At 47.9% G+C, this 19,153-nt stretch overlaps 1 protein-coding gene across 1 annotated transcript in view; it reads left to right on the top strand.

The window, feature by feature from the left end:
- Window positions 1-14,485, top strand: part of CHRNA2 (cholinergic receptor nicotinic alpha 2 subunit) — a 42,139-nt gene extending 27,654 nt beyond the window's left edge. The window contains exons 4-8 of the mRNA XM_063125367.1: window positions 2,754-2,905; window positions 3,876-3,920; window positions 5,724-5,833; window positions 12,529-13,618; window positions 14,275-14,485. Of these exons, the coding sequence (XP_062981437.1) occupies window positions 2,754-2,905; window positions 3,876-3,920; window positions 5,724-5,833; window positions 12,529-13,618; window positions 14,275-14,400 (1,523 nt within the window). The 3' untranslated portion in view covers window positions 14,401-14,485. The remainder of the gene's footprint in view (window positions 1-2,753; window positions 2,906-3,875; window positions 3,921-5,723; window positions 5,834-12,528; window positions 13,619-14,274) is intronic.
- The last annotated feature ends 4,668 nt before the right edge of the window (window positions 14,486-19,153 follow it).

Genomic DNA, 19,153 nt, shown 5'->3' with positions numbered 1-19,153 from the left:
TGGGTACTCCCACCCTAGAGGCCTTCAAGGGGCAGCTGGACAACCCTCTGTCAGGGATGCTTTGAGGTGGATTCCTGCATTGAGCAGGGGGTTGGACTCGATGACCTTATAGGCCCCTTCCAGCTTTACTATTCTATGATTCTATGTCCACATGCCAGCCCTGTGCGTGCCCAGCCTCTCTCCTTTGCCAAGATATGATGCAGTCCTAACCAAAACCCATTTCGCTTGGACAGTGGAATGCCTTTCCTATTTCCGGGGGCTTAAATTAATGGCATCCTTTCATTGTTTTCTCTTTTCTTTCTATTATAGTGAAAGAACGGTGCAATTCAGGGGCAATTCATCATTTATTAACCGGTAAAGATGTTTGAACCAAAAAGGAAATAATAACAGGCTTAGAAACTGCAAGGAGGAATATGCTAATTAAGTTTTTAGGAAACATTTGCTGAATGAGGCTACTTCTGAGTAAACACTGTAGAACGATTACAGCTGATAAGAAACAAGTATTGCTAGATTATATAGCTGTGTATATTAAGCATCATGTGGAATCACCATTTTAATTCCTCTTTCAACCAATTGTGGAAATGTACTCCTTATGCACCACTAAAGACTTCTAGTGTGAAAGCATCCTTTGGGCTTATCCCAACATTTTGCACTGTGTCCTGGGTAGAGGGTCCAGTGAAGGACTTTCATTTATCGAGGCCATGCCCTGGAGGGCGCCCAAAGTATGATTTTCCTGATCCTGATCGCAGGCACCAGAATTTAGGGTCCCACCACCACCAGTATTCATTCTGACAGTTTGGTCTTTCACTGCATCAGTCAGGCAAAAAGGCAGGTCCGCAAAGCGTGATTTCCAAGGACTGCATCTATCTCATGTAATTTTAAATAATTCAAGGTGCTGCGATTCTAAACCCACTTACTTTTAAGTAAGCCCTATTCCAGACGGTGGGATTTATTTCTGAATAAACATGCTTAGTGTTGCACCATAAGCCTGGAATCCTAAGCCTATTTCCCAGGGAGTAAGCTCCATTGAACACAATGAGATTTACTTCTGAGTAAACATGAATAGGATTACATGCTACAGCAATGTCTGTTTCCTGAATGATTATACCAGAGGGAACCATGGCAGGCTGTTATATTCCTATAGAATTCCTTACCTTTACAAGATTGTTTTTTAAAATAATAATAATAATAATAATAATAATAATAATAATAATAATAATAATAATATTTTCTATTGCTCTTTGCCGTCTTTTTTGCCCTTCTTCAACTTAAGCTATTGGGTGATATAGGAATACAATATTTATTCATTTCATTTCATTTCATTTCATTTCTATACTTTCCAGTAGCCAAAACTGTTTCAGCAATTTACAAAAATTAAAACTGCAAAGTGCACCTAAAGTATAAAACTTAAACCATAATACAAAAGCACAATATAAGTGTGTCCTACAGAAGTACAACCAGACTAAAACCAAGTAGCAATGTGGAGATGCAACGATTCAGCCCTGTCTGAAGGAGCCCTCTCTCTCTCTCTCTTTCTCTCTCTCTCCCCGTCTCAGCCTTCATACCTCCAATATGGCAATGATACTACTGGCCTACTTTACAGGGTTGTTGTAAAGGTTATTGAGATCATGTATGCAAAGTACCTTGAACTCTATATAAATGTGAGGTATCAGTCTTTGGCAACCCCTGTCGTTTGATCTATGACTTCAGTATTTATTTATTTATTTATTTATTACATTTATATACCGCCCCATAACCGAAGTGCTCTGGGCGATTTACAGAAGTTAAAAACTGTGAACATTAAAAAGTATACAGAATTTAAAACCATCAAACATATAAAAACAACAGAATAAAACAACAGTATCTATTTAAACAACAACAGTTCTGGGGTCCGTTACAAAACAAACAAACTTAGCATATGTTGTTAAATTCCTGGGAGAAGAGAAAAGTCTTGACCTGGCACTGAAAAGATAACAATGTTGGTGCCAGGCGAGCCTAGTCGGGGAGATTGCTCCAAAATTGGGGGGCCACCACTGAAAAGGCCCTCTCCCTTGTTGCCATCTTCCGAGCTTCCCTCGGAGTAGGCACTCGGAGGAGGACCTTAGATGTTGAGCACAGTGTATGGGTAGGTTCATGTCGGGAGAGGCGTTCCCTCAGGTATTGCGGTCCCAAGCCATGTAAGGCTTTATAGGTTAAAACCAACACCTTGAATTGGGCTCGGAAACGTATAGGCAGCCAATGCAAACGGGCCAGAATGGGTCTTCTATGCTCGAACATTCTGGTCCCGGTTATCAATCTGGCCGCTGCATTTTGCACAAGCTGCAGCTTCCGAACCGTCTTCAAAGGCTGCCTTTCATCATTCGACCATATTTAATCGTTGATGTGCAATAGGTATTTGGGGGCATTTGATAGCTAATGTGCATTGATTCCTTTTATTCTGCGCTGCCTAAGCCAAGAGTGCAGGACACGGAATAACGGGCTGAAGTTACAGGAAGCTGGACATCAGGAAAAACTTCCTGACTGTTAGAGCAGTACGACAATGGAACCAGTGACCTAGGGAGGTGGTGGGCTCTCCCACACTAGAGGCCTTCAAGAGGCAGCTGGACAGCCATCTGTCAGGGATGCTTTAAGGTGGATTCCTGTATTGAGCAGGGGGTTGGACTCGATGGCCTTAGAGGCCCCTTCCAACTCTACTATTCTATGATTATATGATTCTAAGCTTGCCTGTTCTTGACCCTTCCTTTTCATTTCAGGATCTGTCCAGGGCCGGACGCACACGCAGGCTGAAGAGCGGCTCTTCAAGTACCTTTTCAATGCATACAACAAGTGGTCCAGGCCGGTCCCCAATACCTCTGACGTTGTCATCGTCAGGTTTGGGCTATCCATTGCTCAGCTCATTGACGTGGTGAGCGGCGCTTAATCGCTCTTCTAGCACTTTTTGCAAGAATGCATGAAGTGCCTCCTTCAGCAACAATATTGGGATAGGAACTGTGAAGAGGGAGGAAACGAGTCATCATTCAGAGTGACAGTCGGAAAAGCGTCTCTCTGAACTGGCTTTGTGATGCTGAACAGCCAAATCTAAGTTCTTCGTTATCCTTTTCCTAGAAGGCCATTAATGATGCTGCATGGATACCTACATACTGGGGAAGCCGTGACTGGCTGCAACCCACAGAAGCGGCTGGGGCCATGTTCTCCTTCAGATGGTGTGGCAAGCGCCATCAGCTGAATCTGGTAGCCTTTCCCAGATATCAAAGAGCAGGCATTTAAGCCCCTCATTCTGGGTGAGGGGTGAGGGGGGCAGCGGAGCTTAGGGTAATAGCTTATCTCCTTCTTTAAGAACATAAGAAGAGCCCTGATGCTGGATCAGACCAAGGGTCCATCTAGTCCAGCACTCTGTCCACACAGTGGCCGACCAGCTGTTGACCAGGGACCAAAGAACCAGACTATGGTGCAACAGCACCCTCCCACCCATGTTCCCCAGCAACTGGTGCACACAGGCTTACTGCCTCTAACCCTGGAGGCGGCACAAAGCCATCAGGGCTAGTAGCCATGGAAAGCCTTCTCTTCTAGGAGTTTAGCCAACCCCCCTTAAGCCATGTTTAAGCCAGAATAGTTGTTTTATATGGTTATTGTTGTTTTGATGCATAAAATTTGGTTTTAAATTTTTGTATATTTGTTTTTAATGCTCACTCTTTTTAACCTTTGTAAACCGCCCAGAGAGCTTCAGCTATTGGGCGGTATGTAAATGTAATAAATAAATAATTGTCCATTCACCCCTTTGCAGGACTGAATGCATTTATGACTTTCCCTTTCAATCAAACCACTTCTTCTGCTTCTCTCTCTCTCTCTCTCTCCCACATTCTCTGCCAACCAAGGATGAGAAGAACCAAATGATGACCACCAACGTTTGGCTGAAGCAGGTAAGTGGAGGACGAGCAACGTCTAGTAAAGGTCAGGATGTAAAGGGAGACTCCAAGAGATGCAATGAGCAGATCATAGAATCATAGAATAGCAGAGTTGGAAGGGGCCTACAGGGCCATCGAGTCCAACCCCCTGCTCAGTGCAGGAATCATAGAATAGCAGAGTTGGAAGGGACCTATAAGGCCATTGAGTCCAACGCCCTACACAATGCAGGAATCATAGAATCATAGAATAACAGAGTTGGAAGGGATCTATAAAGCCATTGAGTCCAACCCCCTGCTCAATGCAGGAATCATAGAATCATAGAATAGCAGAGTTGGAAGGGACCTATAAGGCCAAGCATCCCTGACAGAGGCTTGTCCAGCTGCCTCTTGAAGGCCTCTAGTGTGGGAGAGGCCACCACCTCACCAGGCAACTGATTCCATTGCAACAGAGTTACGCCGTTCAGGTGCCTTTCATAGTTGTGGAGAACCAAGGCTGGCCTTCCACAAGATGTGCCCTCCAGCTGTGTTGGACTGCAACTCCCACCATTCCTAGCCAACACTTCTGTGACCAGGAGGCCATCCCCTATGAGATGCCCTGGAATTGAGTCCAGCCTAATGCTGTATTCATCCTGTCCCAAGGCCTTGTTCAAGCTTCTCCTGCAGCTCCGTGTTGAATGAGGAACTGGGAACTAGGAATTAATTTTGGCCGTGTGACGATGATCGCCTAAGACCTCCTGCCTTGTTGCTTTCCGCTGTGCCAAAATACTGATCTGTGGGTGTTCAGCTTAGCAGCTGTGACACCCCCAACTCCTGCACAGGTTCCTTACCAAGCTTGGGGTAATGTCCTCCACTAAAATGTTTATATTTATTACTTAAAAAAAGAAGTCCATGCTTGTTGGGGGGTAAAATCCTGCTTTAGAGTGAATAGACCCAGAAAGTACAGAAGAACAGATCTAAGAAAAATACAGTTCGCATTATTTCAGTTCTGGATTTAGAAACAAGCCAAGTAAGCCATAGCTTAGGACCTCACTAAGATGTCAGATAACTAAGGGCTCATCTACACAAGCAGGATATTGCACTATGAAAGCGGTATGAAACCGGTATATAAAAGGCAGGAGCCACACTGCTGCTTTATAGCAGTATTGAAGTGCATTGCAGGATCTACACTACTGCTTTATAGCGGTATTGAAGTGCACTGACAACTGTTGGGGCCCATTGACACATGCCATATACCACTTTCATACCACTTTCATAGTGTTATATCCTGCACTGCGTAGATGTGTCATGGGCCCCAACAATTGTCAGTGTACTTCAGTACCACTACAAAGCAGTAGTGTAGATCCTGCAGTGCACTTTAATACGACTATGAAGCAGTAGTGTGGCTCCTGCCGTTTATATACCACTTTCATAACGCTTTCATAGTGGAATATCCTGCTTGGTGTAGATGAGCCCTAAGATGAAATCGCTTTGGCATAAAGATGATGGAAAGTCTGGTGTGACTTAATGGCAGAGTTGCCTTATACAGAGAAAGCGTGGCAACACAGCTTCTATTGGCGGCAATAAGCGCAGACCAGAGACTAAAGAAGTTCAAATCATCTTACTTTATTAGTGCTTTTATACACATCTTCAGAGACGGCTGCGTCACCCTGTTTAACTAGAAGCAACCCCAAATGCTGGATGGTACCCTTTCATCACCTTTTCTGTTGTAACGTAATACACTTTCTCCTCTTTATTGATGGTGTGGGGCCTCTGAATCGTGATATGGCTTCGTGCCTCAGCATGTCTTAATCTGGCCCTGCATTATTTCCTTGCCGTCAGGAGTGGAATGACTACAAACTGCAGTGGGACCCGGCGGAGTTTGACAACGTGACGTCTATCCGTGTGCCTTCCGAGATGATTTGGATCCCGGACATTGTGCTATATAACAAGTAGGTCATGACCTTGGAAACTTAGCCCAGTGCTTCCCGGAGGGTCCATGGCCTGCTTTCATGAACCTTGCCCTATGAGTGTTCGGTCTCCTACGTCCCCAAAGTAGCCTTGAGGAAACCCTTCGGTTTCAAAAACGCCTTCTGCTGTGGGATCATAGAATCATAGAATAGTAGAGTTGGAAGAGGCCTCTAAGGCCATCGAGTCTAACCCCCCTTGCTCAATGCAGGAATCCACCCTAAAGCATCCCTGACAGATGGTTGTCCAGCTGCCTCTTGAAGGCCTCGAGTGTGGAAGAGCCCACAACCTCCCTAGGTAACTGGTTCCATTGTCGTACTGCTCTAACAGGCGGGATGTTTTTCCTGATGTCCAGCGGGAATCTGGCTTCCTGTCACTTGAGCCCGTTATTCTGTGTCCTGCACTCTGGGAGGATCGAGAAGAGATCCTGACCCTCCTCTGTGTGACAACCTTTTAAGTATTTGAAGAGTGCTATCATGTCTCCCCTCAATCTTCTCTTCTCCAGGCTAAACATGCCCAGTTCCTTCAGTCTCTCTTCATAGGGCTTTGTTTCCAGACCCCTGATCATCCTGGTTGCCCTCCTCTGAACACGCTCCAGCTTGTCTGCATCCTTCTTGAATTGTGGAGCCCAGTACTGGACACAATACTCTAGATGAGGCCTAACCAGGGCCGAATAGAGAGGAACCAGTGCCTCACGTGATTTGGAAGCTCTACTTCTATTAATGCAGCCCAAAATAGCATTGGCCTTTCTTGCAGCCGTATCGCACTGTTGGCTCATATTCAGCTTGCGATCTACAACAATTCCAAGATCCTTCTCGTTTGTAGTATTGCTGTAGCATTGTAGATATGTTTGTAGTAGTGTTTGTAGTATCATAGATATACCTTTGGGTATGTTCTTGAAAATGTGGCATGGCTTGAATGGGCTGGGCTGGGCTGGGGTGCTGGGAATTATGCCCCAGAAAGTAGTCACAAGGCAACCATGATCTCATGCAATCACATTCTGTACAGTAATCAAAACTGCATTACCTCCTTGGGTTCCTAAAGGAGGGGGAAAAGGCAGGATATAAATGTAATAATAAATAAAATAAAATAATTGCAATGGATGGTGCACTTCCTGGGTGGCACATCCCATTTTTGAATGCTTGGGAAATATAATATTCCTTCAATAGCGATGCAGCGTTGAAGGACAATGCCTCTGTGCAACGCAGACAAGCTGGAGCGTGTTCAGAGGAGGGCAACCAGGATGATCAGGGGTCTGGAAACAAAGCCCTATGAGGAGAGACTGAAAGAACTGGGCATGTTTAGCCTGGAGAAGAGAAGATGGAAGGGAGACATGATAGCACTCTTCAAATACTTGAAAGGTTGTCACACAGAGGAGGGCCAGGATCTCTTCTCCATCCTCCCAGAGTGCAGGACACGGAATAACGGGCTCAAATTAAAGGAAGCCAGATCCCAGCTGGACATCAGGAAAAACTTCCTGACTGTTAGAGCAGTACGACAATGGAACCAGTGACCTAGGGAGGTTGTGAGCTCTCCCACACTAGAGGCCTTCAAGAGGCAGCTGGACAACCATCTGTCAGGGATGCCTTAGGGTGGATTCCTGCATTGAGCAGGGGGTTGGACTCGATGGCCTTGTAGGCCCCTTCCAACTCTGCTATTCTATGATTCTATGATTCTATGAAATAACTACCTGCTAATATGATTTCTGGTGCAAATATGTACGCAACCCAGGCAGGGAAGGCGATAGAGGAATGGCTCCCTTCCAATTGTTGGTGTTATGCTGCCATCAAGCGGTAGTTACCAGTTGTGGAAATACTACTCCAGTTTCTGTAGGTGTGAACTCTGGAGAATTTGATCAGTGTGTGTTTGTGTGTGTATGCATGACATGGGAAGATAAGAGTGGCGTGAAGGATTGCAAGAGGTGCACAGAAAAGGGTTAGGCCTCCTCTTGAGTACTGCATCCAGTTCTGGGCTCCACAATTCAAGAAGGACGCAGACAAGCTGGAGAGTGTTCAGAGGAGGGCAACCAGGATGATCAGGGGCCTGGAAACAAAGCCCTATGAAGAGAGGCTGAAAGAACTGGGCAGGTTTAGCCAGGAGAAGAGAAGATTGAGAGGAGACATGAGAGCACTCTTCAAATACTTGAAAGGTCGTCACACAGAGGAGGGCCAAGATCTCTTCTCAATCATCCCAGAGTGCAGGACGCGGAATGATGGACTCAAGTGACAGGAAGTGGGATTCCAGCTGGACATCAGGAAAAACTTCCTGACTGTTAGCGCGGTATGACAATGGAACCAATTTCCTAGGGAGGTTGTGGGCTTTTCAACCCTAGAGGTCTTCAAGATGCAGCTGGACAGCAATCGGTCAGGGATGCTTTAGGACAGATTCCTGCACTGAGTAGGGGGTTGGACTCGAAGCTTTATAGGCCCTTTCCAACTCTACTATTCTATGCTTCTACGATTCTACGATTCTATTTATTGTGATATGCAGAAAAGCCCCAGGAGTGCTGAAAAGAAGAGATTATTGGAGGACAGGATTTAAACCGAGCTAAATGTAAAGCCCTGCATTAGGAACTCCTGCATGTCAATCTGTGAAGAGTGGAAATGTGTCTGGTTTCTGGGCAAATATTCACACCAGCTCTGATCTGCACACCCTTGTAAATCAATCTAACATTATCGTACGCAAGACATCTCTCAAACGAGATGATGGCTTTGCCATATCTCCATTAGGCCCAACTTTACGCTTACTCCAAATAGAGTGGTGCGCTTTCTTCCTTGCTCAGAGGCCCAGCAATGACCCTCGTTTGAGATCATTTTGAAAAATATAATTTCATTCCGCACCCCAATCTGCACAGTTGAAAAGGAGGCTGCCTAGTCCCTAAAACCGCCTTTCCCAATCTACTGCTCTCCCGATCTGTTGGACTACGACTCCCATAATCCCACAGTCAGCATAGCTGACTGTGGGATTATGGGAGTCGTAGTCCAACAGATCGGGAGGACACTAGGTTGTGGAAACATGTCCTAAGCCAAAATGGTATTTCCTCATTTTAGTCTGTACTTCTCAACCTGTTTTGGGAGGGGGGAACACCCAAGCAGAAGCCTCAACAAATCCTGGCTATATATGAACGTCCTCCTCCTTATCTACTGAGCCAGATGTGATGGCTTGATCAAAGAAGGAAGTGAGCACGATCTGGTACGGCAACGTCTTAATCATTCCCGGGTGCAAATATATGTGCGTGCTTCAATAATAAGGAGGGGAGACATGATCGCACTCTTCCAATACTTAAAAGGATGTCACACAGAGGAGGGCCAGGATCTCTTCTCGATCCTCCCAGAGTGCACGACACGGAATAATGGGCTCACGTTACAGGAAGCCAGATTCCAGCTGGACATCAGGAAAAACTTCCTGACTGTTAGAGCAGTACGACAATGGAACCAGTTACCTAGGGAGGTTGTGGGCTCTCCCACACTAGAGGCCTTCAAGAGGAAGCTGGACAACCATCTGTGAGGGATGCTTTAGGGTGGATTCCTGCATTGAGCAGGGGGTTGGACTCAATGGCCTTGTAGGCCCCTTCCAACTCTGCTATTCTATGATTCTATGATAATAATAATATACTTTTTGGCGGGGTACAACACAAATAAAAACACCATAAAATACATACAACTAATTCAAACGTTTAAAACCAGTGCATCATTAAAAGCAGCACAGCATTTAAAAAGGCATCTTAAAATTCCACTGGGTAGGCCTGCCGGAAGAGATCAGTCTTTATGGCTTTCTTAAATTCTGGAAGACTGTTAAGTTGGTGAATCTCTCCCGGCAAGCCATTCCACAAACTGGGAGCGGCAGAAGTAAAGGTCCTCTGGGTAATACCTGTCAGCCTTGTTTTTGTTGGCTGGAGTAAATTCTCCCCAGAGGACTGAGTGTGCGGGGCGGATTGTACAGGAGGAGGCGATCCCGCAGGTAGCCTAGACCCAAACCATGTAGGGCTTTAAAGGTGAGAACCAACACTTTATACTTCGCCTGGAAACTAATTGGCAGCCAGTGAAGAGATTTTAAGGCTGGTGTGATGTGGTCCCCCCTAGGTGTACCGGTGACCAGCCTGGCTGCCATATTTTGAACTAGTTGAAGTTTCTGGACTAGGCACACAGGTAGCCCCATGTAGAAGTCGAGCCTCGACGTTACCAGCGCAATGCACTACCTTGTTGGGTATTTGTGAGCAGATTGGCATTGAGTTCCCGCCCTCACTTGTTTGGTCTCTAATTTTGCCGCTTGGAATTGGGTGGGTTCGGGTTCTGGCCCACCCAGGCTTCTGCTCCAAGAAATTTGAAGGTACCACAGACCTCTTGACTGGTTTTGCCGCACCAGACCAACTCCCCTGCCCCTCTGGAATATATGTGCTAGCCTTTATTATGCCACAAGACACGGTGGGCTAATCTACACCAAGCAGGATATAGCACTATGAAAGCAGTATGAAAGCGGCGTATAAAAGGCAGGTGCCGCACCAAGCCGGATAGAGCGGTATGAAAGCGGTATAATGGGCCCCAACAGTTGTCAGTGCACTTCAGTATCGCTATGAAGCCGTAGTGTGGCTCCTGCCTTTTATATCCCACTTTCATAGTGCAATATCCTGCTTGGTGTAGACTAGGCCTTGTATGGCCTGGAGGCTTGCAAACCTTGGCTGCCCGCAAAGGCTTCTGGGTGAATGGCTGCTTCTGCTTCTAAGCTAGCAAACTGCTATTTCCTTCTGTACCAGTCAGCAACATTTCTTTGTGTTCTGGGAAAGATGAGTCAAAAGCACCACTACAGTGACCTCATGAGAACATCAGGTGTCTTATCTATGTAGCCTGGTACTGTATCTGGAGGCTCTAACGAGCTGACATTCCAGTGTTGCCCTATCAAGGGGCCATGTTATAACAGCCCATCCATCCAATTAGTAAGTGCACCTGCGTGAAAGAGATGTGCTTATGTGTGCCAAAGAAATGCCAAGTAATGCCTTGTTTATCAACAACAATGTAGACTTATGCTATGGATTCTTACGATGAGAAGCACTGCTTTGTTATTAATAACAATGTGTTCAGAGGAGGGCAACCAGGATGATCAGGGGTCTGGAAACAAAGCCCTATGAAGAGAGACTGAAAGAACTGGGCAGGTTTAGCCTGGAGAAGAGAAGACTGAGGGGAGACATGATAGCACTCTTCAAATGCTTGAAAGGCTGTCCCACAGAGGAGGGCCAGGATCTCTTCTCGATCCTCCCAGAGTGCAGGACACGGAAGAATGGACTCAAGTTAAAGGAAGCCAGATTCCAGCTGGACATCAGGAAAAACTTCCTGACTGTTAGAGCAGTACGACAATGGAATGAGTTACCTAGGGAGGTTGTGGGCTCTCCCACCCTAGAGGCCTTCAAGAGGCAGCTGGACAACCCTCTGTCGGGGATGCTTTAGGGTGGATTCCTGCATTGAGCAGGGGATTGGACTCGATGGCCTTGTAGGCCCCTTCCAACTCTGCTATTCTATGATTCTATGATAATACCTATGCAATCCATCACTTGCTTAACTTGGCAGCAATGCCATGTTCAGTTATGCTATAATTGTTCTTGTGCCCAGGGGCCAGACTGGTCAAGGGGTCTTCGGAGCAGGAAGCTTTTGCAGTCTGGTCCTCTTTTATTGGGATCATAGAATCATAGAATAGTAGAGTTGGAAGGGGCCTACAAGGCCATCGAGTCCAACCCCCTGCTCAATGCTGGAATCCACCCTAAAGCATCCCTGTCAGATGGCTGTCCAGCTGCCTCTTGAAGGCCTCTAGTGTGGGAGAGCCCACCACCTCCCTAGGTAACTGATTCCATTGTCATACTGCTCTAACAGTCAGGAAGTTTTTCCTGATGTCCAGCCGGAATCTGGCTTCCTTTAACTTGAGCCCGTTCTTCCGTGTCCTGCACTCTGGGAGGATCGAGAAGAGATCCTGGCCCTCCTCTGTGTGACAACCTTTGAAGTCTTTGAAGAGTGCTATCATGTCTCCCCTCCACCTTCTCTTCTCCAGGCTAAACATGCCCAGTTCTTTCAGTCTCTCCTCATAGGGCTTTGTTTCCAGATTTCTGATCATCCTGGTTGCCCTCCTCTGAACACGCTCCAGCTTGTCTGCATCCTTCTTGAATTGTGGAGCCCAGAACTGGACGCAATACTCTAGATGAGGCCTAACCAGGGCCAAATAGAGAGGAACCAGTACCTCTCGTGATTTGGAAGCTATACTTCTATTAATGCAGCCCAAAATAGCATTGGCCTTTCTTGCAGCCCTATTGCACTGTTGGCTCATATTCAGCTTGCGATCTACAACAATTTCAAGATCCTTCTCGTTTTTAGTATTGCTGAGCCAAGTATCCCCCATCTTGTAACTGTGCCTTTGGTTTCTATTTCCTAGATGTAGAACTTGGCATTGATCCCTATTAAATTTCATTCTGTTGTTTTCAGCCCAGCACTCCACCTAAATGTGCTGAAATATCCCAATAAATTAGTCTCCTTGTAAGCAGACCTGTGAGTCTGGCTACTTTTGTCTCCTTGGTAACCCCGAAAACAACCTGAAGCTCACAGCCGGAGCTGGAAGGATTGAAACAGGCCTTAAGGGGTCTTTTGCGGCAGGGTGCCCCCTGCCCTTAACTCTTGCCTGCCTTTGCTCTTCCCTTCAGTGCCGACGGTGAGTTTGCCGTGACGCACATGACGAAGGCCCACCTCTTCTCCAACGGCAGCGTGAAGTGGGTGCCGCCGGCCATCTACAAGAGCTCCTGCAGCATCGACGTGACCTTCTTCCCTTTCGACCAGCAGAACTGCAAGATGAAGTTTGGCTCGTGGACCTACGACAAGGCCAAGATCGACCTGGAGAGCATGGAGCGCCACGTGGACCTGAAGGACTACTGGGAAAGCGGGGAGTGGGCCATCATCAAGGCCGTGGGCACCTACAACACGAAGAAGTACGACTGCTGTTCCGAGATCTACCCAGACATCACGTACAGCTTCGTCATCCGCCGCCTGCCGCTCTTCTACACCATCAACCTCATCATCCCTTGCCTCCTCATTTCCTGCTTGACCGTCTTGGTTTTCTACTTGCCCTCCGACTGCGGCGAGAAGATCACCCTTTGCATTTCGGTCCTCCTGTCCCTCACCGTCTTCCTCCTCCTCATCACGGAGATCATCCCATCCACCTCGCTGGTCATCCCGCTGATTGGCGAGTATCTGCTCTTCACCATGATCTTCGTCACCCTCTCCATCGTCATCACGGTCTTCGTCCTCAACGTCCACCACCGCTCGCCCGGCACCCACAAGATGCCGCGGTGGGTCCGCACGGTCTTCCTGGATTTCATTCCCCGCTGGCTCTTCATGAAACGCCCCCCAGTGTTAACTCCGGGGCTGAGGGTGGCCAGCGAGGCTGTGATCGGGCAGTACGACGTGCCTCCGGAGCATCTTAGCACGTCGCAGTGTTGGCTGGAGACGGACGTCGATGAGAAGTGGGAGGAAGACGAGGACAGCCACGAGGAGAGCCCGCACTCTGGCCGTTTGCCCCTCCAAGGCACCTGTCACCACCACTGCCTCCAGTACCGCTACACCTGTGCCCGACACCTGGGAAGGGGTTTTGTGGAACTGGTACAGTGTCCAGCCGCCAAAACGGAGAATCTGCCGTCATCTGAGCAGGGGTTGAAGTTGTCCCCAAGTATCCTGAAGGCCCTGGAAGGGGTACACTATATTGCCAACCACTTACGGGCTGAGGATGCAGATTTTTCGGTGAGTCACTGGCTTTGAGAACTTAAGGATGGCCTTGGTGGAGTAGGAACTAGGTCCATCTGGTCCGCCATTTTCTTTCTAACAGTGACCAGCCAGATATCTCTAGGAGCTGCAAACACAGCATCACGGCTGTGCCCCAGTGCCCCATCCCTTGTCCTATGCTCCCTGCATCTTATTCGCGGAGGTTGATGGTGTAGAACAGCCTTCCGCAACCTGGGGCGCTCCAGATGTGTTGGACTGCATCTCCCAGAATGCCCGAGCCAGAGCTGGCTGGGGCATTCTGGGAGTTGTAGTCCAACACATCTGGAGCGCCCCAGGTTGAGGAAGGCTGGGGTAGAAGAACGGCAAGCTTTGATTCCAGGACTTAATTTGTCTGCGAGTTCTATACGTTCCGTTATACAACTGCTCGATGGTGCTGACGCATAGCGCAACTCCGTCATGACGCGCAGCCGATAGATTGGATTAAGGCTCCTTGTTGCGTTATCTCCAGTCTTTTTAAAAGCGGGATAAAGGTCACAATGCACGGGAGACGCCCGGAGGCCTTTTATTCCACACTCGACCAATCACGAGTGTGCAGTAAAAGTCTCGTGTTGAAATGCTCGGAGTTACAGGTGGGTTGCCAGTTGCTCAATTCACAATCTCTCACTTGTCTGCAGGTGAAAGAAGACTGGAAGTACGTTGCCATGGTGATCGACCGCATCTTCCTCTGGATGTTTGTCATCGTCTGCTTGCTGGGGACCATTGGCCTTTTCCTTCCCCCTTTCCTGGCCGGCATGATCTAGAGCCAGGGCACCTGAGGGTGAGGCTGCCTTCCTCAAAGTCGTCAGCCCCCAGCCCGGGGCCTCCACCCAAATCGCCACGTGGACTCTCGCTCACCTACCTACTGAACGGCTCCCACCGCAGGACGGTCACAAAAAAACCAGGAGAATCCGAAATCAGAAGCATCCGTTGCATGGGAACCTTAGCCTTTGGGCCTTTTAGCTGAACCCATTTTATAAACGAGGAACTATAATAGCGACTGGGAACTTGAACTTTCTTCTAGTTTAACCTCGTTTGACATTATTCAGAGAGGCCAAGGAGAGGTCCCATAAGCTGGTTGGGGCAGCCGTGGCCTGGGCGCCATTTGAGAACCAGGAAAGGGCTTCAGCGTGCTGAGAACCTCCTTGTGAGCTGTTGCTGGAGGCGACCTCTGGTTAGCCCCTATTTAGCAAACTGCCTGTCATTATGACAGGGTAGGGTGTGGGTGTGGGTGTGGGTGTAGCGAGGCTTTGTACATTGCAAGGACCCCAGGAGGATGCATGGTTGATAGTCAAAGGCTGCGAGCTCAGCATGCTTTCAGAATGGGGGCAAAACCTTCTCCCCTCCCCCTGGAGCCTACAATCAATAAGCCTCAAGCCTGCATCTGTCTACTTACCCCCCCTCCCTCTCCATAGCCGCACCCCCACCCACCCACCCCGGCTTCGGTTTCTTGGTCACGCTGGAGTGTGACACAGCAGTAGGAAGTGGCATTTTAACTCTATTTCTAGTTTTATATATTATTATTATTATTATTTATTTATTTATTTATTTATTTATATAGCACCATCAATGTACATGGTGCTGTACAGAGTAAAACAGTAAATAGCAAGGCCCTGCCGCATAGGCTTACAATCTAATAAAATCATAGTAAAACAATAAGGAGGGGAAGAGAATGCAAACAGGCACAGGGTAGGGTAAGCAGGCACAGGGTAGGGTAAAACTAACAGTATAAAGTCCGCACAACATCAAGTTTTAAAAGCTTTAGGAAAAAGAAAAGTTTTTAGTTGAGCTTTAAAAGCTGCGGTTGAACTTGTAGTTCTCAAATGTTCTGGAAGAGCGTTCCAGGCGTAAGGGGCAGCAGACGAAAATGGACGAAGCCGAGCAAGGGAAGTAGAGGCCCTTGGGCAGGCGAGAAACATGGCATCAGAGGAGCGAAGAGCACGAGCGGGGCAATAGTGTGAGATGAGAGAGGAGAGATAGGAAGGAGCTAGACCGTGAAAAGCTTTGAAAGTTAACAGGATATGTATTGGGAGGGTTAAAGGGGGCTGCAGAGAGAATCATAGAATCGTAGAGTTAGAAGGGGCCTATAAGGCCATCAAGTCCAACCCCCTGCTCAATGCAGGAATCCACCCTAAAGCATCCCTGACAGATGGTTGTCCAGCTGCCTCTTGAAGGCCTCTAGGGTGGGAGAGCCCACCACCTCCCTAGGTAATGGATTCCATTGTTGTACCGCTCTAACAGTCAGGAAGATTTTCCTGATGCCCAGCCGGAATCTGGCTTCCTGTAACTTCAGCCCGTTATTCCATGTCCTGCACTCTGCGATGCTGATGCGGACGTCCTGTGCGGCCGCTGGTACCCGTTTCGCGACTGCCACGCAGACGTTGGCGCCAACCCATAGAGAGATCTTTACGTCTGCTGCCATGAAAGAGGATTGTGTGATGCCTGCATTGGTGCGAATTCTCGTACTGAAGCCATATGGGATAACCTTGCAGTCTGGGGGCAGGGAGGCTAGACACCACCGGTGGTGCCCTGGAAGTCCCTCCCAGTCTTTCCAAGGAAGGCTAATGTGTGGATGTGCCTTAGAGGCCAATGCCCCCCCACCCACCCCGCCCACCCCGCCAGTAGGCCTTTCCATGTAACCCACGAGGGCTGCACAATTCTCACCATAGCAGATCCTGGAAGTGAAATAAACCCGGGCCCACGCGGCAGGCAATGCAGCTCTTAGTTACGGGAAGCCGGGACGACCCTCAAAGGCCCAGAGACGTGTCAAAAGATTCCTCCTTGAAGCGAGGGGAAGTCAAGATTTGCATATGTACCTTAGGGCAAGGAAACCCCTCTTCGTGGCTAGTGACTATGGCTTCCCCCACTTCTGGTGGCCCCCTCAGTCTTGCAGAAGGGTTCCTCCATTTGTCCTTGACGGCTTCTAGCAATGCCCTGAGCAGCATCTTTCCATACGCAATGTGGACTTGGGGGGTGGGGGGGTGGGGAGACCGAAGCCAAACCTGTTCACAGCCGAGACAGCCCTGAGTTCGAGGGCTGGTTGCAGCGCTGGTTTGCCAACCATTTACTTGTCTACTGCAGGGCAATGCGGAGGCAGAATGAATAATGTAAGAATCGGGCTTTTAAAATACTGTTTTTGAAAACAAAACAAAACCAGGAGGTAGTTTTTTTTAATTATTTCCCCCTCCCTTAAACCAGCAATTAATTTGACCTGTGGGTGGGGGCTACCCTACTAATGGTTTTGCTTGGTTTGTCCATGAGGTGGCACTGTTCAATTGCTTGGTGGGGATCATAGAATCATAGAATCATAGAATAGCAGAATTGGAAGGGGCCTACAAGGCCATCAAGTCCAACCCCCTGCTCAATGCAGGAATCCACCCTAAAGCATCCCTCACAGATGGTTGTCCAGCTGCCTCTTGAAGGCCTCTAGTGTGGGAGAGCCCACAACCTCCCTAGGTAACTGATTCCATTGTCGCACTGCTCTAACAGTCAGGAAGTTTTTCCTGATGTCTAGCTGGATGAGTGTCCACCCCCCACCCCGTTTTTTTAATCCCTCTGCAGCGAATGCAAACACCTGGAGAGGACCACCGTGCATCGGATCAGTCATTCTCCACCCCAGTATTATTTTTAACGCAGTTAAGGCTGACTTTGCTTTAGATGCTTAGAACTACTGGTGAAGTATCCAGTGTTCATAAAGTGGGGTGTAATTCCAGATTGAGTTTAGAACAGTAGGTGTGTGCATGTGGGTGGGTGGGGTGGGGGTGGGGGTCCCCTGTATCCACCCCTTCTGTTTTCATCTGTCCTTTTGCTTGCATTGTACGTTGGGAGGGGAAGGGACAGGATTTCGCGAGGAATTTTGCATGGTGGCAGGTGGGAGGTACGAATTAGAATCATAGAATCATAGAACAGCAGAGTTGGAAGGGGCCTACAAGACCATCAAGTCCAACCTCCCTGCTCAATGCAGGAATCCACCCTAATGCATCCTTGACAGAGGGTTGTCCAGCTTTAGAATTAGGATAGGCTGCTGGAGGCATAGAGGTTTGGTCGGTCGTGGGGAGCAGCAGAGAAAAGCACATGTTTGTATCTTCGAAAGAACAAGTGAGACCTGCAACAAAATGTTGCAGCATGGATTGCTCCCTGTTCAGTCGTTCCCCCTGCCCCCCTGCCCCCACTGGTTTTGTCAACTGAGCACACTCAGTCCCTGTTAGAATGTTGACCCCTCTCTTAAGGTACTTCTGCAAACTGGGTTTCCCCAAGCTTATCATAGCATCATAGAATCATAGAGTTGAAAGGGCCCTCTAAGGCCATCAAGTCCAACCCCCTCCTCAGTGCATGAATCAAGCTTGCTTGATAGCAGGTATGATGTCATTTTTTATTTTTTTGGCTGCTTAAGTATCAGAACATTGAGGGGAGACATGAGAGCACTCTTCAAATACTTGAAAGGTTGTCACACAGAGGAGGGCCGGGATCTCTTCTCGATCCTCCCAGAGTGCAGGACACGGAATAACAGGCTCAAATTAAAGGAAGCCGGATTCCAGCTGGACATCAGGAAAAACTTCCTGACTGTTAGAGCAGTACAACAATGGAATCAGTTGCCTGATGAGGTCGTGGGCTCTCCCACCCTGTCAGGGATGCTTTAGGGTGGACTCCTGCATTGAGCAGGGGGTTGGACTCGATGGCCTTGTAGGCCCCTTCCAACTCTGCTATTCTATGATCTATGAACCCCGGGAATGAGTTCATCGTTCAAATGTACATTTATTATGGGGTCTATACACTGCCTTTATCATCCCATCAATATGCAACATGGATTTGTCAAGGCCTATTCAGACATATTTTTAAAATGCACACAGGTAAGGTTTTTTTAAATAAGTGTACACCTTTAACATAAGTGTGCGGATGTGACAACATGTGCCATATACTTAGCAGGGTGCCAGAACTGGCTCCAATTTTGTTTTGAGTGTGTGCTTGATAGCAAACCTTGCTTTTCTGCTAAGGCGTGGACCCCTATAAATGTCATTTATATTCCCCCCCGCCATCTCTCTCTCACCCCCCCCTTGCATCAGGGTTTCTGAACCTGTAAATGCTGGAGCTCAAAGCTGCCTTCTGCGCTGAAAGCCCATTGTCCGGTTCTCTGTGATGAGGCGGGGAGGGGGGAACACTCTTTGTATGTTCAGAGGCACCTTCCTCTTTAGAACTCTTCAGATCCAGTGTGATGCATTATTATTATTATTATTTATTTATATAGCACCATCAATGTACATGGTGCTATATAAATATGCAGTAGTTAGAGCGTTCCCCCAGGATGAGGGCGACCCGGTTGCAAATCCCCACTGAACCACAGAGCTGCCCTGGGTGATCTTGGGTGTACCAATCTCTCTCTGCCTTACCTACCTCACAGAGTTGTTGTGAGTATTAAAAATAAGGGGGCAGGCGGAGGGGGGAACATGTACCCTGCCCCAAAGGAGCCCATTTATTATTATGCCATAATAAATATGTTAATCTTTAAGGTGCCACAAG

This window comes from Elgaria multicarinata, chromosome 4 (genome assembly GCF_023053635.1).
Source record: "Elgaria multicarinata webbii isolate HBS135686 ecotype San Diego chromosome 4, rElgMul1.1.pri, whole genome shotgun sequence".
NCBI lineage: Eukaryota > Metazoa > Chordata > Lepidosauria > Squamata > Anguidae > Elgaria > Elgaria multicarinata.
Note: the sequence above shows the minus strand (reverse complement) of the source record. Positions and strands in the feature narration are given on the sequence as shown.